Source organism: Narcine bancroftii, chromosome 9 (genome assembly GCF_036971445.1).
Source record: "Narcine bancroftii isolate sNarBan1 chromosome 9, sNarBan1.hap1, whole genome shotgun sequence".
NCBI lineage: Eukaryota > Metazoa > Chordata > Chondrichthyes > Torpediniformes > Narcinidae > Narcine > Narcine bancroftii.
This window is the reverse complement of record NC_091477.1, coordinates 74879606-74900872: the sequence shown is the minus strand read 5'-3', so window position 1 is coordinate 74900872 and position 21267 is coordinate 74879606. Positions and strand designations below refer to the sequence as shown.

The window sequence follows — 21267 nt, the reverse complement described above, 5'->3', positions numbered from 1 at the left end:
ATGCGAGTAAGAGCAGAGTTGCTGGTAGTAGAATGGAATCCATGTGTTCTGAAGATGGAGGACATTTTAAATGTTCTGCAATGGAAGACCCCATCATGGTGGTAATGGGTTGGAGATAGAGGATTTGAAGAGATGTAGACAGGGCAACTGCAGAACGTAGTGGGTTTATAGAAGATATCCCAAGATTGAGACAGGGGAGAACATTGCCTAGGCCCCAAATGTTGGTTACCCTTCACTTCCTATGGCTACTGCGTGACTTGCTGAGTTTCTCCAGCACGTTTGTGTAAAGTGAGAGATGACTGGGGGGAGGGGGGGGGGGAAGAAAATTTAGAAAAAAGAATAAGTGCAGGAATAGGTAGAGAAGAAATGAGAAGAGTGGGATCAAATGTGGGTGGGGAGTTTCCTTAAATTAGAAATACTGATGTTCACACTGTAGGTTTTTTTTTGTTTTTTTTGTTTTTTTTTCACGTCTCGTTTTTTTTAATTTTTTTTTTAAATTTTTTATTTTTCACACCATAAATCACATTAGCCATGATATACACTATTTCTTTTTCACACATATACAGTGTCTTTTTCTCCCCCCCCCCCTTTCCTCCCAAACCACCCCCCCACCACCCCCCCCTCTCATCCATTTTAGGTATACAATCTAGGTTGCATTAAGCCAGTCAGACAATGTTGTCATTCAACAAAATTACACCAGAAATTCTACTGAGTCCATTCTTTTCTTTCCTTCTCCTTCCATCAACTTAGGTAATGTTTGTCCCTGGTAGGTTTTCGCTATTGTATTTAATGTAAGGCTCCTATACTTGTTCGAATATTTCAATATTATTTCTTAACCTATATGTTATTTTTTCTAATGGAATACATTTATTCATTTAAATTTAGTAGTTTCTTCCTTTTAATTTGGTTATGTATTCCATTAGTATTTAAAGACATATAGTTCAGCGTAGCCCTTTTATATTTTGTTTATCTTCTCTTTCCGTTTTTCCATCATTACCTTTCCTCCTTTTCCATTTCTGTTTTCTTATTTTCAACTCTTTATAAGACAACATTCCTACAACATCCAACATTTTCCTTATTCTCCTATTTCTATCTTATTTATCCCCAATCTCCACTTCCCCTCCTGAGTTGTCCTTTATCCCTTGTCGGACAACCACATCTCCCCTCTCCATTTGGATTTGCGAATCCACTCGCAAGGGTCAACTGATTTTGCAGTGACCGCTATTTCCCCCCACCCCGCCTCCCCCAGAAAAGCTTTCACTTTTCATATGTCACAAAGGTCACTCTTTTAATTCCCTCCTTATTCTCTCTATTCCATTACCTTCCCTTATTAATTCTTGTCTATACTATCTATATTTTCCTCTAAGTACAGATACATTCATGTATGCTCATTGTCTCTATTCACTCTTATACCTCTTTACCCGCATACATATCAATCGTGATCATTTTAACTCTCATTACCCGTCTTCCTCCCTCAGTCTATTTTTGTAATTGTTCTGCAAATTTTCGTGCTTCTTCTGGATCCGAGAATAGTCTGCTTTGTTGTCCTGGAATAAATATTTTCAATACCGCTGGATGCTTTAGTATAAATTTATACCCTTTCTTCCATAAAATCGCCTTCGCTGTATTGAACTCTTTTCTCTTCTTTAGGAGTTCAAAACTTATATCTGGATAAATGAAGATTTTTTGCCCTTTATACTCCAGTGGTTTGTTGCCCTCTCTTACTTTTTCCATTGTCTTCTCCAGTACCTTTTCTCTTGTAGTATATCTTAGGAATTTTACTACAATAGATCTTGGTTTTTGTTGTGGTTGTGGTTTAGAGGCCAATACTCTATGTGCCCTTTCTATTTCCATTTCTTGCTGTAGTTCTGGACATCCTAGGGTCTTAGGGATCCACTCTTTTATAAACTCCCTCATATTCTTGCCTTCTTCATCTTCCTTAAGGCCCACTATCTTTATGTTATTTCTTCTGTTATGGTTTTCCATTGTATCTATTTTTTGAGCTAGTAGTTCTTGTGTCTCTTTAGTTTTTTTATTAGATTTCTCCAATTTCTTTTTTAAGTCTTCTACCTCCATTTCTGCTGCTACTGCCCGCTCTTCCATCTTGTCCATTTTCTTTCCCATTTCTGTTAAGGTCATCTCCATTTTATTTATTTTCTCTTCTGTGTTGTTTATTCTTTTTCTTAAATCCTTAAATTCCTGTGTTTGCCATTCTTTAAATGACTCCATGTATCCTTTAATAAGAGCAAGTATATCCTTTACCTTGCCTTTCTTTTCTTCTTCTATTTCTCTGTACTCTTCCTCTTCCTCTTCTTCTTCCTCTTCTTCTTCCTCTGGGTTGACCATCTGCTGTTTCTTTGGTGCCCTTTCCTCCTCTTCTTTCTTGTTTCTATTGTCTTCTGTGGTCTCTTCTTGCTGCAGGTGTTCTGCAGCTGTCGTTGCCGGCTGTGGAGATCGACTCCCCAGCTGGTCCCCCCTCCCGTCGGTGTGTTTTTTTTTCATTCGCATCGCGCACTTTTACTCGGCTCTGCGAGCCATTTTTGTAGTCCATTATTTACCGACCTGAGGGAGCGGGTTTCTCTCTCCGCAGCGGGCCTCTTCGGACAGGTAAGGCCTTCACCTTTTTCCTCCTTTGTCTTCTCTTCCTCTCTTCTTACCGTTGCTTTCGATTTTTCTTTTTTTGTCGCCATCTTCTTTCCACCTTTATACTCACTTTTCTGTAACTTTTATTTCTGTGCCTTTGTGTTTTCCTTTGTTTTTCCCGACTTTTCTGGAGAGGGCTGGAGTTCACCGTTCGGCCACTACTCCATCACGTGACTCCTCCCCCACACTGTAGGTTTAAGGCAGTTCAAGAGGAATATGATGTGTTGTTTTTCAGGTTTACATTTGGCCTCATCCTGACAGATGAAATAGTTGGCTGCAGCAAGCTCCACTCTAGACCCACACACAGAGCTTAGGTGTTCGGTGAAGCTGTTTGATCTTACCTATGTAGAGGAGGCCACACCAGGTACACGGAACGTAGCCGATCAGGTTGGACAATGTGCACATAAAGCTTTATTTCACATAGAAGGTCTGTTTGTGGCCCTGGATGGAGGTGAGGGGGGAGATGTAGGGACAAATTTTGCACTTTCTGAAAACAGGTAGATTTAGGTTGATGTTAAAGTCAGGGTGTAGAGTGGACAGCAGAAAAATGGAGGGAGCAGCCCTGTGGAACCTGAATGATTTGCCACTTATTCTACTTTCAAGCTGTTTACTTCCATCAAGCCAAAGTTAAAAGTGAGTTAGAAAACGTTAAAGTGATTATCCCCAGCCTGGCATCTACGTCATCATTATGAATGACACCATCTCTGCCAGTCTCCTGGTGCCAGGGGATCATTGCGCTGGACCCCCTGTCTGCTACACCTGCTTTGCAGAGCAAGCCACTGCCCAGGATTGACACAACTCATCCAGCTCTGCAGAAAGGCCAGTGAAGGAGAGGGCAGGAACAGGCTTTGCTCTGACACTAGGAGGAGACCGAGGATTGGGCATGGAACTGTTTGCATTGAGCCACCAGAATGTGCCAAAGTTCTAATTCCTCAGGGAAAATGGTGAGAACAGATAGAATGTGTTTAATGATTAATGTTTTAGTCAGAAAGGTTAAGGAAAACCTGTGGAAGAACCAGTCAGGAGCAGACAGAGAACATAGATATAGAACATAGATTGAGATAAAATACAGAATGGATCCATAACAAAGATCATGTTCAGGTTTATTCTCATCTGATTGTACGTGTACAACCTGACAAAACAGCATATCTCTGGACCATAGTGCACACACACAGAACGTCCTACACACAAATGACATGTATACCTAGCAATCAAAAATAAATGCATATAAAAATAATTTACAGGTCTCCAGGATTGTTCAGCGACTGCCTGCAGGAAGAAGCTGTTCCTCAGCCTGGCGGTCCTGGTTTTTAATGTTTCCTTTGATAGGGTTCAAGATACTGGTAAGGATCCTCAATGATTGTCTGAGCCCTCTTAAAGCATCGCTCCCTGTAGATATCATTGATAAGGGGAAGGGAGACTCCAGTGATCTTAGCAGTTCCCGTCACGTTCCAAACTGACCTCTGATCTGATGCTTTGCAGCTACATCACACTATGATGCCATCAGCCAGGACACGCTATTGTGCACGTCATTAGGATGGTGGCTGATAGCCTTGCCCTCCTCAACTTCCTTAGGAAGTGTAGGCACTGCATTGCTTTCCTGAGGTTTCGGTGTCCAGGATAGTCTTTTAAATGGACCCCAAGGAACTTTGTGCTCCCAACTCTCTCTACAATGAAGCCATTGATATCTAATGGGGAGTGGTTCTTCGTCCTCCTGAAGTCCAGTCATCTCCTTTGTCCTGTCCCCGTTGAGCTCCAGACAAGAGATGGAGGACAGAGAACATGGACTGTAGAACGGTTTTTGATATAGGATATAGTGTAGCGGCAGCTACACTACTATTGAAAGAACATACAACCAGACGGGTTGATCTCAGTGAGCAGAAAACTGGTTTATTGCCGGGCTGGACTTGTACTCCCAGCCCAGACCTGGCTGAGAACCATGCTGGGGGGTGCCGATGTCACTCGGGCGTCACGTAGTCCCCCCAGTGCGGGCTTCTGAGCCCGGTACTGAGAAGAAGGGGAAAACCCCCCCCGACGGCACCATTTTGGCTGGCTGCCCCACCATGTGGATTACAAGTGGGGCTGATTCGCCTGCCTAGTGGCATACTGCCACACAGCCCCCCCCCCCCCCAGAACCGGTGCCAATGTCCTTTTTAGCTGGGTGGCCTCACTTCTTGAGCTGAGCCACAATCACTGGTTCGGTGGGGTCAAGGTCAGCTGGCTTCAGCCTGTCCACAGTAAACAGCTCCCGCCTGCCGCCGATGTCCAGTGTGAACATAAACCCTGTACGGCCCTTCATAAGGTCTCTGCAGAGGTGCCACAGGTGGGCCCCGCCGAATAAAAACGTACTCTGCGGAGTGCAGCTCGCTGAGGTCATAAGATGCCCATGTGCCATGTCTGGGCGGAAGAGGGGGTGCGAAGGAGTCCAAGTGGGCCTGGAGGTGGGGGAAATAGCTCGTGCGGCACCCGCTGGGAGTTGTGGGGCGCATTGATGAACTCACTGGGCAGTGCCAGCGGTGCGCCGTAGACCAGCTCAGCTGATGATGCCTGCAGATCCTCCTTGGGCGTGGAGCGGATGCCCAGGAACACCAAGGCAGTTCATCCACCCAGTCGGGACCAGTGAGTTGCGCCGTAAGTGCTGACTTAAAGTGGCAGTGGAGACACTCGACCAGCCCATTGACCTGCGGGTGATAGGCCATGGTGCGGTGTAGCTCTATCCCCAACCTGTTGGCAAGCTGTGCCCTGAGTGCGGAGGTGAACTGGGCACCCTGATCGCTGGTGTGGTGATTCGGAATGCCGAACCGCGTCACCCAACCATGCAACAGCGCTTGGGAGCAGGATTCCGTGAAGGCGTCCGGCATCAGGATCGCCTCGGGCCAACGAGTGGTGCGGTCTACCACCATGAACAGGTAACAGTTGCCCCAGGAAACTGGTAAGGGCCTGACTATGACCACGTGAATGTGGTTGAACCATTCCCGGACATGCTCGAACTCTTGCATGGACACGCTTGTGTGCCTGTGCACCTTGGACATCTGGCAATGGGTGCATGTTCTGGCCCAGCCCTCGATCTGCTTCCGCAGCCCATACCAGACGAACCGCTCTGTCACCATACGGACCATGGACCTGATGGACGGGTGCAAAAGGTCGTGGATGTAATGGAAGACTTGCCTGCGCCACTGCTGGGGAACCACTGGCCGTGGGGTGCCCATGGAGACATCACACAGGACGATGCCTTCGCCACTTGGAGTCAGGAGGTCTCGGAACTGCAGGCCCGTAATGGCAGTCCTGAAGGCTTGCGTCTCCTCATCGGACTTCTGGTCCCAGGCAAGCTGGTCGAAGTTGAGGCCGGATGTCAGTGCGCAGATGGCCAGTCATGAGAGTGCATCAGCGACCACATTGTCCTTCCCCACCTTGTGCAGAAGGTCGGTGGTAAACTCCGACACAAAGGAGAGGTGACACTGTTGGCGGGCCGACCAGGGATCCTTTGCCATCACGAGCACCTGAATGAGGGGTTTATGGTGAGTGAAGATGGTAAAAGATCTCCACTCCAAGAAATTGTGGAAATGCCGCACCGCCAGGTACATGCCCAATAACTCATGGTCGAAGGCGCTATACTTGCGCTCTGGTGGACGGAGAAGTCGGCTGAAGAATGCCAGTGGCTTCCATTGTCCATTCACCTGCTGTTCCAGGATGACGCCAACGGCTGTGGCAGAGGCATCGACGGAGAGCACTATATGCAGGTCGGTGTGCAGGTGGGCGAGCATGGTAGCCTTCGTGAGGGCATCCTTGGTGGCCTCAAATGCACTGCAGGCCTCTGGGGTCCAGGTGAGCATTTTGTGCTTGGCTGTGATGAGGTCGAATATCAGCTGCATAATGCACGCAGCTCCCGGGATGAATCGATTATAGAAGTTGACCATACCCACAAACATCTGCAGCCCCTTGAGGTTGTCCGGGCGTGGGAACTCCTTGATAGCGGCGACTGTCGTAGCGGCAGTCATGGCTCCTTCGGCCATGATGGTATGGGCCAGGAACTGCATGGACTCTTTCCTGAACTGGCACTTGGCTGGGTTGATGGAGAGGCCGAAGTCGTCCAGCTGGGAGAAGAGGGCGCGCAGGTGGGCCTTGTGTTGCGATTGATCTCTGCTGTCATCCAAGTAAATGAAGACAAAATCCAGGTCCCTGCCCATTGAGTCCATGAGGCGCTGGAAGGTCTGAGTGGCATTCTTTTGCCTGAATGGCATGCAAAGGAATTTGAACAAACCGAAGGGGGTGATGATAGCTGTCTTGAGTATGTCCTCAGGGTGCACCCGGATTTGGTAATACCCGCGCACCAGTTCAACCTTGGAGAAAACCCTCACACTATGCAGGTTGGCCGTAAAGTCCTGGATGTGAGGGATGGGATAACGGTCAGGAACTGTTGCCTCGTTGAGCCGTCGATCGTCTCCGCAGGGTCACCAACCGCCAGAGGTTTTTTGGAGCAGTGAGGCCCACAGGCTGTCGGACCACCGAATGATCCCCAGCTCCAGCAAATGCAAAGACTCTTCCTTCACCACCTGGAGCTTGTCGGGCGGGAGCCGGCATGCCTTGACGTGAACTGGTGGACCCTAGGTGGGGTTGTGGTGGAACACCCCGTGGCACGGTGAGGCTGTGGAGAACTATGGCCTGAGGAGGGCCGGGAACTCGACCAGGATTCGCTGGAATACGTCTTCTGGCATGCTGATCATGGCCATCTGCGGCTGCTCTGTGTGAGAGGCGTCGAGACGAACGGGCTGGAAAGTTCGGGTGTCTACCAGGTGCCTACCTCGAATGTCCACCAGGAGGCCGTGGCCGAGGAGAAAGTCGGCACCCAGGATGGCGGTTGGAAGGGATGAGACGGTGAACCTCCACGAGAACTTTCGCCGGCCGATCTGGAAGTGGAATGTCTTGTTCCCATATGTCCAGTTCTCTGTTGCGTTGGCCACACGGAGGGGAGGTCCTTGAGGTCGGTTCCTAGACTTGATGGCCGTGGCGATGCTGATCTTGGTCCCAGTGTCGACAAGGCAGCACCGGCCGCTGACTGAGTCCCACAGGTAGAGGAGGCTGTGTTCTTGGCCAGCCACCGCAGCCATTAACAGTAGCCGGCCTTGCTCGTTTCCCTGAAACGAGCAAGGCTGACGACACTTCAGAGCCTTGGCTACCCAGTGCTGGTGGTAGAAGCAGAGGCCCGGAGCAGATGCCATGCCCCTGGTTATGCTCTTGGTGGCCCCTGCATGGGCCTGGTGTTCTACCACAGCGCTAGGAGCAGACTTGGCATGGTCATGCCTGTGCTTCGTGATCTGCTGGACCGCCAAGCCCTCCGGGAATTGCTCAATCCATAGCACTTGGGCCTTTTGAGCAACCTTCCTCGGGTCGATAAAGCTCTATTGGGCCAGTAACGGCCAGATATCGTCGGGCAGATGGTCGAGGAAAATTCGGTCAGAGTGGGCAGTTGGTGTGATCACCCATGAGTGCGAGCAACTCATCCATCAGCTCCACCGGGGACCTATCCCCCAAGGCATCGAGGTGCAGCATCCAAGTGGCACGCTGACGCCTGGATAGTTCAAGGGATCCAGTGAGCATTAGCTTGATGGTCCTGTATTTGACTTCAGTGGGTGGGTACTGAACAAGGTGCAGCACACGTTTGGCGGTGGCTTGGTCCAGGTGGCGACCACATGATAGAATTTGGTCGTGTCGGACGAAATCTGGCGGAGGTGAAACTGAGCCTCCGTGTGGCCGAATCAGGTCTCGGCTCCTGAACCCAGAAGTCGGGCAGCTTGATGGCTATAGTTGTGATCCTAGGTTCGCTTATGTTGGGTTCAAAGACATTTGAACCACTCGGGGTCACAAATTGGAGTGGCAGCCACACTGCTACTGAAAGAACACACAACCAGATGGGTTGATCTCAGTGAGCACAAAACTGGCTGCCAGGCTGGATTTATACTCCCAGCCCAGACCTGGCTGAGAACCGCACTGGGGGGTGCCGACGTCACTCGAGCGTCACGTGGTCCCCCAGCACGGGCTTCTGAGCCCGGTGCTGAGAAGAAGGGGAAACCCCCGACGGCGCCATTTTGGCTGGCTGCCCCGTCGCGTGGATTATAGGCAGGGCCTGTTCGGCTGCCAACAGTGGCATGCCACCACAATAGAAAATTATACAACACTGGCCCTTTATCCCATGATGTTGTGTCAAATTATATAAACCTACTCTGCAACCATCAACCCTTCCCTACTGCACACCTATAACCCTTCATGTGACTATTTGAGTCTTTAAAAGTCTGCCACCCTAGCAATGCATTTCATGTTTATTTTTAAAAACCTAACTGACATCGCCCCTAACTTTTCTCCATTCAACTTAAATGGATGTTGTCTGGTATTGGCCATTGGTTCCCTGGGAAAAAGGTGCTGCCTGTCCACTATCTAAGCCCCTCAAAATCTTATATTCCTCTGTTGTCACCTCTCACCCCATGCCACTGCAGAGAGAAAAGCCCTAGCCTGGCTTTATATGACATGTTCTCCAATGCAGGCAACATCCTGGTAATTATCCTTTGCTTTCTCTCTAAAACTTCTGCATCCAAAGAACTAAAAATACAGATGCATCTGTTTCTCCCCTGGGAATACACCGCCGGGTGAGAAGCAGTTAGCACAATGAAAAGGAATCAGGTGAGTACTTACAAAATATGGAAATTGGCAGGAGGGGGTGCACAGGAGGGTATGGAGTGCCGGGGCGCTTGTTCTGAAAGCTGGGCCAAACACCCTTCCATTTGTCCCTCCCCAGCCAAGATCAACAAGTTATGGGGTTGTGATGAGGGAGAACAATTGCATTGTATTCAGTGCTTGCAGATAGGATGGGAAATAGAAAAGTCCGAAGCAAAATATAATTAATTTTTGATTTTATTACTGAAATGCATAGTGATATTCAGATATAAAAATCCCATGTTTGAGATTCACATCATTAAATTGAAATAACCGCATACTGTACAGAATGTTGCAGTGATCCCAGGGTCAAGTGCCTTAACACAGCCCAAACATCACCATTAAATACTTATATAAGTTACTCAATAATAATGCAGTTTATCGTCTTTGGCATGAGTTTCAGTGGCACTAAGAAACAGCTGTGTCCAGTACAAATTCTCATACAAATATATTAATTTTTTTTTTTGTTTTTTTTGTCACAATATTTTTGTAAACAAGGGATGTGTGAATGCTGTCACAGAAAAGGCAATGGCCAGCAATTGCACATTACATGAGAAACATATAAAAGACAGAGCAGGGTCCAAATGCAGAATCGACCTGGGTGCCCTCTACCTTTCACCTCTTCGCTGTCATGATCCCGCACCCACCCAGTGGGACGTGAGGTACCAATCCAGATCCCCAAATCCAAGCTCATGGATCTTGACGACATTGACTGAGCTTGGGCTTTTCTCTTTGGAGCGGTAAAGGAGACTAATAGAGGGGCTTAGGTAGGGTGGACATCCAGTGCCATTTTCCTGGGGTGATATTAACAAAGACCAGAGGACGTCTGAGTGGAGGAAAATTTAGAGGAGATGTCAGAGGTAATTTTTTTTTAAAGAATGTGGAATGCATTGTCAGAGGGTTCTGGGTGTGAGTGAGGGAAAAATTAAATTGTTATGGAGTAGGTTTACATAGGCCAGCACAACATTGTGGGCTGAAATGACTGTACTGTGTGGTAATGTTATTTCTTTGGACTAGGGCCCTGGTGTTTTGTCCATGGCTACTTATACACCACACACTGAATCAGTTCCCAAGATGAGGCAGTGGAGTGTTCTTGGCCCAAGCTCAGGTGCACCAGTCAACAATATGTGTTCTCCACTCTATTCTGTTGCGTGGTGTGGCAGAGACCAACTGCCTCCCTTCCCCATGACCTTGCCACACACCCTGAACTCAGCAACCTCCTGTCCCACAGACCATCAATGGGGTTGGGAAGCATGGGGCAGTGCAGACACCAGAACCAACCTCTGCCCCAACTCCCTCATGGGTCCTTCCCTGACTGGAGAGTGGACAAGCATTTTCCCATCCACCCCCATCAATAAGGCCAGGGATAGTTGGCTTTGGGAGGGACACTCTGAGGAAGGTGCAAATGGAACAGAACGTGAACACCAAGCCATAAACCTGACGGCTGAGTTAATGATAAATCCTCCAGGCATTGGTGGTTCAGGTGCTTGTCGAGATCCCTCACCAGCATTTCACTCTTTCAAAGGCTGGAGGTAACGTTGCCAGTTGTGGCACCCTCCTGCAAATACAAATTTCCACTGACCTAGTGAGAGCTGGGTCATCCTGGGACCCTCACAGAATCATCTCGTGCCTGTGGCCTGGATCAGGGAAGACCAGGAGGGTGAAATTACCACTCCAAGAACTGCTGGAAACCTTTGAATCCTCGCAAGGGGGGTGGGTTGGGGGAAGGATCTGACCAGGCAGGTGTTATTGAAATGTCTAAGAAAAAAATTTGGACGGATACATGGATTTAGTGGGATATGGGCCAAATGCAGGCAGGTGGAACAATTGTGGGTGCGACATCTCGGTCGGCACGGGCAAGTTGGGGCAAGACTCAGAAGGAAATGAAGGTGGTCCACTTTAGTGTGGTGACAGGGAAACACCATGCTCACAGCTGACAGAAACAGTTAGAAGGTTCCAGAGACGGACTCGCCCCTGTACAGGTTTAGCTGAAACAAAGAGCTTGTTAACACAGAAGATTAATTTACAGCATTATGTACAGTATATATTATGTATAGCACAGTCTAGTGCTAGATATTTGTCAATATATATTAATCCTGCTGTGAAGTGTTTACACTTGGCAGTTGTATGAAAATCCCGGACTTCCACAACACAGATGTGTCCATCACAGGATGTAGCTTCACAGCAGTTTGGGTGAGTCTGAGTGTCTCCTGCCACTCAGGGAAGCTTCGCACATGGCACAAGGACGAGCTCAGCTCTTGTATGTATAACCCTCCAATGAATGCAATGTCATAGCAGCTTATTTATGTGATGCAATTTTTGGGGGGGGGGGGGGGGGGGAGGCACATTTCCCTCCTTCCCACAAAAAGACTCTGTTGTTGTGTGTGGCAATTGTTCCAGTCCTGGATCCTCATTTGGAGCTGGTCGTGGGATTTAAAGCTTTGCCTGATATGGAGGCCTTTATATTTTCTCGGATATCCTCTGTTTCCTGACAGAAGTCTCTTTCAGATGAGTATTTCAACCATCTCATTGTCTGGTGGCTCTGGGTTCCTGACAGCACTGGGGGTCATCGTCTGCAGGTAGTCTGTGAACACAGGAAATCCTGTAAGTGATGTTAATGATTCCATTCCCTTCAGCAGCCCAGTGTTCTGGACTACCTTCAGAACGCATCAAGCTAGAATAATGCAGGGCAATGCCAGCGATCGGGACTGGGGTTTGAATCCCACACTGTTTGTAAGGAATTTGTACATTCTCCCCATGTCTGTGTGGGTTTTCCCTGGGGACTCCAGTTTCCTCCCACTGTTCGAAACATTCTGGCGGTGTAGGTTAATTGGGGTGTAAAGAGGCTAAAATATCCCGTTACTGTGCTGTATATTTAAATGTAAAAATTTAAGGTTAAGGTTTTCCGTCACCTTGTCTGCCAAAGCAACCTCGTGTCTTCTTTTGGCCCTCCCAATTTCTTTTTTTTTCTTGCACTTTTACATTTCAAGTATTTCATTTGCTCCTCATGACATCTACCTTCTACACACCTATTCGTAAATAGATACCCAATAATCCATCTCCCTTATCCTCCCACTCTTTCTTCCAGTCTCCCCTTCACACCAGCCCTCGCCATTCTCCCTCCCTCCCTCTCACCTAATGAGGGGACCACGTTGTCCCGCGCACTTCTCTGGTCTGACTGTGTGACGTCGCCCACCGGCTCAGTCTGTGTCCTGCCATCTCGGCTCCCGTGCTTCCGGTAGGAAAGTGCAGGATTGGGCTCTGAAAACTGTGTCCGATCCCCGGAACAGCCCGAGTTCACAGCACCTGAAAGATGAGATGGTCACAGTGAGCTGAAGCGCTCTTTGTTTCTCTGATAATATTTCCAGTGCGAGGCAGATGTGTAAGGTACATTGCTGCTGGCTAATAGTCACTTGTCCAAAGGTGTTGGACCTTGGTGAGCTGGCAAGTATCCTGTGGTGTCACACCAACCCTATGGTCAATTCCCCGAACTTCCAGAACTTTTCTACACAGTGGCCCGACTTGATATCCGGCTCACCGTGACGCTTGGAGTCAGTGTGGCCCTTCCCCTTGTCATACAAGGAATGGTAATCCTCGTGAGCACAGCTCTGCACCTCCACCTGCCAGTGTGTTGAAGGACCCACCCCACCCTGGTCACCCACTCCCAGCAGGGAGAAGGTACACCAACTCAAAAGCACAAACTTCCAAACTCAAGGACAGTTTTGTTCCTGCTTTTATCAGAATTTTTCCATCGACCTCTTATTGGTGGTAAGAGATGATGCCCTTGCACACCTCGCTTATGGCAGCATGACTCCCTGCACTGTGGTTGTTGCACCACGAGTTGACTTGGCTGCATGGCATGCAAAATGAAGCTTATTACAGTATACCATACACCTGGCAATCAATTCAATCCACAATTAAATTCAGTTGACTTATTATCCCTCCTCTGGTTTATGATGTCCTAGGACTTGGGGAGTGATAAAGTGTAGTCAATATTCACAGGAGACAAATTTAAGGTCATGACAATAAGGGATTGCAAAACATTTGCCAAAATGACAGGCAAGGTTGTCTGATAACCTCGAGTCATAGCATGTTACAAGCATGGAAATGGGCCCTTCGGCCCCTTGCCGCCCAAGTTGTCTTCTTCACCTTCCAATGGATGCTATGTGACCTGCTGAGTTTCTCCAGTACTTTTGTGTACTGCACTCAACCCCAGCATCTGAAGACTTTCTTCTTTAACCTCTTACCCACCTGTCTACATTTGGTCCATATCCTCTCAACCTTTCACATCCATGGACCTGTCTCAATATCTTTTATATCTGCAATCTCTGCCTCTACCACTTGCCCTGAACACCTTATTCCACACACCAGCCACCTTCTGTGTGGAAAAAGGTGCCTCTTGGGTTCCCTCATCTTTCCTTGGCAAGCACCTTTTCTTAGGTGGCAGGACGCTGCCCTGTCCACTCATGCTCAGCGGCTGAGAGATATTAAATCGTGTTCGAGTACAAGATTTCAAATGCTGTGGGGGCCATTTACGAGTCATTTTCTTATCTTTAATATTCTTGTCCTTTTTGTTTTTTCTGCTTATTATATAATATGGATAAAGTAGAGATTGGGTTTGGATTTCTTTAATTGGGATAAAATTTTAATATTGCTTATAAACTGTGGATATGGTCCTTATAATTTCTGAACCTTTTTTAATGACTGTATCTGTTATTTACACTTAACACCCCACTATTTTTTGTACTTTTTTTTCTGCTTTAAAATCAAACTAATTAAAAAATATTTTTAAAAATGTTTCCTATCACCTTAAACCTATGCCCTCTGGTTTTGCAGTCATACTCTTGAAAAATGACCACACCTGTTTACCTCATCTCTGCTCCTCAAGATTTTCTACAACTCTGCAAGGGCAACCCTAAACCTTCTGCACCCCAGGGGAAAAACTCCCAGCCCATCGATGCTCCTATTTAACTCAAGCCCTCCTGTCCCAGCAACATCCTTGTGAACCTTTTGCAGAGTCAGATGGGTTGTGGGCCTAGCATGCCCACACTAACCAAAATGTCCCACCTGCAAGCATTTGGCCCCTATCCCTCCAAACCCATCCTATCCTTGTATGTCTGAATGTTTCTTAAACATTGCAATGACATTGCAACCACCTACTCCAGCAGCCCATTCCATTATGTAAAAAAATGTTACCCCTCAGGTTCCTATTAAATCACTCCATGATGTCCTCTGGTTAAGCCATCTGTTACCCTGTGCTTCTCCCACCTCTCCTTCCCCTCTGATCTTTTTATTCAGACGCCTGCTTGTTTTTCCAGGTTCCTTAGAGCTCAGGCCCAAAACATTGATTATCCTTTACTTCTAATGGATGCTGAGTTTCTCCAGCATTTTTGTGTACTGCACTCAACCCCAGCATCTGAAGACTTTCTTCTTTAAATTCTTACCCTTCTGTTCTGTTCTCCTGCCTGAAGCTGGTTTGTGCACCAAGGCAGTTATTTTGGCATGAGTTTCCATATCCCTGGAGTGCTGTTTGAACCCACAACCACCCATGCAGGGTAGGAGTGTAGCTCACTAAGTCATGGGGAACACCATAGGTACCAAGAGGTGCCATACCTAAGCTGCTTCTGGTGGCTTTGTCACCAGCCGGAGATGCCCCCACAGACAGAGCGATGGAAGGGACAGAACGAGCTGGTCGCAGTGCCGGCTGCTCCACTCTGGCCTGGTCCCGTCTGGAGCGCTGTTGGAGGACCTTAATGATGGCATCCTTCTCTAGGATCTGTGCGTGCAGGGCCTTAATCCTGAAAGCAAAATGACCCAGGATTACTCCCAACTCTCCGGGCTGGCCTGCGGCTTGCACTGACACATCTTTTTCACCCTATGGGCTTCACTCCTCAGCCCTCACGTCCCCCTCTCACAGGAGCTAACCCAGTGCTTGGCATCCCGAGAAAGGCATTGATTGGCTTGGCTCAGACCGAGAGGGTCAGGGTCACAGTGAAGGGGAATCTCAGACTGAAGAGAGGTGGAGTCAGACAGGACATGGCATCACACTGAGGTTGGGGGGCAGTTCAGATGACAAGGGTCTTGTTCAGCCTATGGAACAGGACTGCAGTGGAGATGTTGGACTGGTTAAAGGCAGCACCTTCAGAGAGCGTACAGATGGACTGGAGTGAACAGCATGATGGAGCTGTGGACAAAGATATTGATTTGGGTCTCTGTCCCCACCATCACTCCCACCTTGTGCCACTAGTCCCAAACCTTACATCACCATCCTCACTCCTACAGCCCCAGCCAAGGCTCCCCCAACCCCCTCACTGCCCCAATTCCCCACCCGCACTCCCCGCACCCCCACCACGTGGGTGAAGCTCAGTACCTGTTCTCCATCTCCTGGTGCCGATGCTGGGCCACAATCACCTCTCCATTCTCGCAGTAAAGGCGCTTCTCCAGAGAGCCCCCGTTGAAGCTGCTGTTGGGGGAGTGGTGGGGGGAATGGTTGATGATTGTAGTGTCTCTGCAGGGATAAAGAAAGTGTCATTTGTCTCAGAGTGAGGGAGAGAGTGAGCCATCGCTGGAAGTGTCCGCAGTGATCAGAAACCAGTGCCGACCCATGATCTGCCACCTCGCAGCACCAGGGACCTGGGTTCCATCCTGACCTCAGGCTTGGTCTGTGTGGAATCAGCACGGTCCCTGGGCTAGTAGCTCAGTTGCAATACACTAACGTGTAGGAGAACCTCAGCCAGTCTTGTAGCACCCATTGGAAGTAAAGGGTGAACAATGTTTTGGGTCTGGGGGTTTCGTCAGATAGAAATAGGCAGGTGCCTAAATCAAAAGAGTTGGAGAGAAGGAGGGGATGAGGTCATAGATATTACCTGTCATCCGTGCTCTTCCCCAACCTCTTTCTCTCCTCCCCTACCTCTGGGTGGGGGTGGGGATGGGGGGTACAGACATTATCTCACCCACAGGCACCCTAACGGTGTGGGTGGGGCTGGAAGTCCGAACCTACCTCTGGGTGGCAGCTGTTGCTGCGGCGTCCATAGCGAACTGGCGCATGGTGCATTCCTCCAGGAACTTCTGCTCCCATTTGGTCATATCAGCCTCCAGCGCCAGGATCCGCTCCTCCTTCTCACGCAGCAGCTCGCTCAGTGCCAGTCCCCCGTCCTCTGGGACGTCCCCACTCCGCACACTCGCCTGTCGCTGGGGAAAAGGCTGGCGTCAATACCTCCACCGATACAGCTCCCTCCTCCCTCACTGCCCACCCTCAGCCCTCCCTCCTCTCCCCTTGCCTTGTGCCCCTCTTTACTCCACCTCTCAAAGCTCCCTCTTCTCCCTTCCCTGCTCATTTATCCCTCCCCCCTCCCCAAGGAGGGGTGGGCAATGGAACATTCTGGTTAGCCCCCTCACCTGTTGTGTGCGCAGACTCTTCAGCTCCTGCTCCAGCCGGTTCCTCAGCCGCAGTTCCAACTGTTCCCGTTTCTCACAGGCAGCTTGCAGCTGGGTCAAGGCATGCTGCAGCCTCTCCACCCTCTCCACGTAAGCTCGCTTCTTCCGCAGCTGAAGGGGGTGAGAAAGAGGGGGAGAGAGAAGGGCATCAGAACTCTGACCACCCCATGTCAACCTTGGACATAGCTATCGACCGGAAACTACTCTACCTCATCTTCCAGCCGCACCACTTTGGACTGGGTGCTGTGGAGTGCCTGGTCCAGGAGTTGTATGCGCCTCTGCTGGTCTTCGTTCCTGTTGTTCGATAGGGTGAGCTCTCTCTGAAGCTGCTCCTTCTCCTGCTGCTGTTCCCTGGCTGCAGAACATAACAGAGCACATTCCATCAAAGAAACATTTGGATGGATATGTGGGTAGGCCAGGTTCAGAGGGAAAAACAGGCAACTGGGCCCAATGTGGATGGAGCAGTTTTGGTAAGCATGGGCAAGTTGGGCCTTTTTCCCTGCTGTACAACGATCATTCTATGCAAGTCCAGAATGTCATTGGGAGTACATCTTACATCTTTTGATCGGTGGTCTGCATCAGTGTGTTACAACCTGGCAAACCTTTCACAGTCAACGATGCCATATGGTTGCAGGAACTCAGCAAGGTCCAACTCCAAGCTCAATCCTACAGTTCACTAAATCGACCCCGAATGTCAATCACCATCGACCCCTAATCCCTCACTCAGCCCATTTGATTCTCCCCTCATTTCAATCCGGACACTGATCTACACGAGGACCAATGTGCAGTGGGCAATGAATCTGCCAACATTCAGCGCAACACCATTGCAGCGATCCAGGTCTGAGAAGTTTGTTCGTTCCCCCCATTTCAACATAGGTTTTCTCCAGGTGCTCCGGTTTCCTTCCATGTTCCAAATACTTTGAGGTTGGGAGGTTAATTGGGTATAATTAGGTGACACAGATTTCATGGGCCAGAATGGCTTTCTACTGTGCTGTGCAGTTTAAAATGAAAAACACGTTTTTGGGATGCAAGAGTACACCCATGCACCCAAGTCTTTTAAATGTTCCTATTGTACCAGTCTCCACCACTGCATTCCAGCCACCCACCACTCTGTAAAACCTTGCCTCTGCCGTCTCCCTTCAACTTTCCTCCACTCACCTTAAACAGATGTCCTTTATACTTGATATTGCCATCCCGGGAAAAAGGTGTCCACCCAATCAAAGCCCTGATAATCTATCAAGTCACCTTTCATGCTAAGTCACGCTAAAGAGAAAAGTCCTGGCTCTGTCAACTTTGCCGAAAAAGACATGGACTCCAATCCAGGCAATATCTCTGCAAAGCATCACACCTGCTTCACTTGACCTGACCCACTTAGTGTTTTGTAAGGGTGGCTCCACCTCTTAAGACAGTTGTGCTGCGATGTCCAAGTCAGGATGTTCTCATGCTGTTGCTGGTCCATTCTACCAACCGTGGGGCCTGATGATCTCTGCATGAACCTTCGTACCTCTGCCCCTTTATCAAGTCACTGCTGGAATCCACATCTCTAACCATCTAACAACTTCACCAATACCTTTATCGTCTCAGAATGCCAACAATCCTACGAAACCCCTTTGGATTTACCCAGCATTCAAAGCAAGAGTTTTTGTTGTTGTTTTATAGTTAGGAGAAGGTCAACGACTACTCCTCACTGAGAGAGTAGCTTTGAAGAATAAAGCACTCTCTGACAAGCCAGAATCAGAGCCATACGTCGGCATACAATAGGGATGTTCAAAAGACTCAAATGGGTACATGTTGTAAGAAAAATAGAGGGTCATGGGTGCAAGGTAGGGAAGAATTAGTTTGCTGCAGAGTAGGTTTATGTAGGTCAGCACAACATCATGGGTTGAAGGGACTGTATTGTTCTTTTTTTTTTTGATTTAGACATTCAGCACGGTAACAGGCCATTTAAACCCCATTAACCTACACTCCCCAGTACGTTTTGAACAATGGCAGGAAACCGGAGGCCCAGGAGAAAACCCACACAGACATGGGGAGATCGTACAAACTCCTTACAGACAGCGCGGGATTCAAACCCAGGTCTGATCCGATCACTGGCGCAGTAAAAACATTGCGCTAACCGCGGCACCAACCCTGCCATCCTATATTCAGCCTCGCTGGAAGTGTTGTCCCTCGCTGAGACCTCATAGAGGGCAGTCGCAGATCAGAGGACCATGGCTCCTCAAGATTGCATTCCCCTGAGCAATAAAGAGGCAATCGCATTGGGCTATGCTGCAACAATGGACACGAGGCCGCAGACAGAGGCAACTCGCTTGAGAAAGAGCACCACTGCCAATTTGCAAACAATTGTGCAGAAGCATGCAAAATCTTTTGTTTCACCTCAATGTTCTATCAAAAGCTGACTGCATTCCACGATCTGCTCCGCCTTCTTCTCGCCTTCTCTCAAGGGAAGGACGGATTGACCTTGGTGGGCTCCTAACTTCCTGCTATAAAGTTCTGCATGGGACAAAGAATGTGCTTGAGGCAGAGGGTGGGGGAGGGGAGGGGAAGCTCTGCTGTTGATGGAATCATGGGACAAACTGCAGTGCGCATTCCTTCAACCTACGTACTTAATCAAATGCATACCACACCACTAACCATCCAGAACAAACCCTGGTTAACCCATGAATGCCTGTGGGTGAGATAATGTACTGAAGAAATAACAGCAGAATAGATAGTTGCAAAGAAAAGAGGGTTGGGAATGCAATGAGCAAAGAGGTTGTGTGTTTTTTTGAGAAATCCTATGCAGGGGTTCAACATTGAACTATTAGTGAGCAGATTTGTGACCAGGACCAGCCTCCCATGTAGCTGTTCCCCATTGTGGTGGCATCCTTAGTGCAATACTATTGCAGCGCAGTGATCCAGGTTTGAATCTGGAGCCATCTCCAGATTCTCCATGTGAGCTTCCTCCGGGAACTCCAGTTACCCACCCCCCCCACCAGGTTCCAAAGATGTATGGGTGTGAGAGGGTTAATTGGTCTCATAGGTGAATTTGGGCAGGGCCTGTTATCTAGTACTGTATTTTTAAATTAAATTTAAATGAGAGCGAGGCAGTAGTAAGCCTTCTCACCAAGTGACCCATATCATTCAGCAGTTTGACCGACACCTATTCCTCATTTACCCCAGTTATGGTGGACATCTGATTACCTGGCTCTTTACAGGGACTGCTCACACAGTCGTATACTACCAGACCCCTGGCCAACGCTGAATCTATAGCATAACAATTGGAGCATGCTGTCTTGGCTCTCAATGTTACCAGCCCCATCTGTCAGGCACTAACCTCAAAACTACCAGGGCATGGGGTATGAAGTGAGGGAGATTACAGAAGGGGTAGATTTCCTTATGCAGAGTGGTGGGTGTCTGGAATTGTGGTCAGAAGAGTTGCTGGAGTCAGATACAATCACTACATTCAAGAAACATTTCAACGGGACACTTGAATAGGCAGGGCATAAAAATGTTAATGCAGTCAAATGGGAAGAGTAGATGGGTTATAAGACCAGTATGGACATGATAGGCTGAAGGACCTGTTTCTTATCTGTACATTGGCCTGAAGTCACAGCATTGAGTACAGAAGTTGGGAGGTCATATTGCAGCTGTTCAAGATGTTGGTGAGGATTGCGTACACTTTTGGTCACTGTGATCTAGGAAAGAAGTCATCGAGCTGGAGAGGATGCAGGGAAGATTTACGAGAATGTTGCTAGGACTCAGGGACCCGAGCTAAAGGTTGATTAGGCTGGGGGGGTTTATTCCTTGGAGCACAGGAGGTTGAGGGGTGATCTCATCATGAGGAACAGGTTGGGTGAATCCAGTCCTTTGCCCAGAGTTGGAGAATTGGTAACCTGAGGTTTGAGGTGGGGGGTGGTGGGAAGAGGGGTGGTGAAAGGGGAAGAGATATAAACAGGAACCTGAAGGATAATGTTTTTACAGAGGGTGATGGATATATGGAATGGGCTGCTGGAGGAAGTGGTTGAGGTGGGTACTATTGAAACATTAAAGGAGTTGGATGGATCCAGAGGATAATGGGCCAAATACAGGTAGGTGGGACTGGTAGGGGTAGGACATTTTAGTCAGTGAGGGTAAGTTAGTTTAATGACCTGTATGACTCGACGTACAACTTGGCAAGACTCCCTGATGCCCAAGTGGAATCACATGCACATTCACACGTAGTGATAGAGACAGCTCTGTTGGTTCACTCCTTAGCTGACAGTGCCCTGGCAGTGAGAGAGGTGTATGCTTGGAGTGGGGTTAATGCAATCACTTATCTGTGAATCACACAGTGACAGAGTGTGTCTGATGATAGTATCTCTGGTAGGCTCCGAGGGGCTGACGACAGGGGGAAAGGGAGGGAAACAGGAACCTGCATGGGACACGATCCTGAAGTTGCATTGAGACGTGGGTAGTTCACAAAGGCATTGACCCCTTCAACTGGTCCCTGGCAGGCAG

At 48.6% G+C, this 21267-nt stretch overlaps 1 protein-coding gene across 1 annotated transcript in view; it reads right to left on the bottom strand.

The window, feature by feature from the left end:
• Positions 1-9531: 9531 nt before the first annotated feature.
• amotl2a (angiomotin like 2a) overlaps positions 9532-21267 on the bottom strand; it is a 44339-nt gene continuing 32603 nt past the window's right edge. The window contains exons 6-12 of the mRNA XM_069896501.1: positions 16998-17143; positions 16750-16899; positions 16352-16542; positions 15722-15859; positions 14965-15149; positions 12487-12657; positions 9532-11935 (exon numbers count right to left, since the gene is read on the bottom strand). Coding sequence (XP_069752602.1) covers positions 11856-11935; positions 12487-12657; positions 14965-15149; positions 15722-15859; positions 16352-16542; positions 16750-16899; positions 16998-17143 — 1061 coding nt within the window. The 3' untranslated portion in view covers positions 9532-11855. The remainder of the gene's footprint in view (positions 11936-12486; positions 12658-14964; positions 15150-15721; positions 15860-16351; positions 16543-16749; positions 16900-16997; positions 17144-21267) is intronic.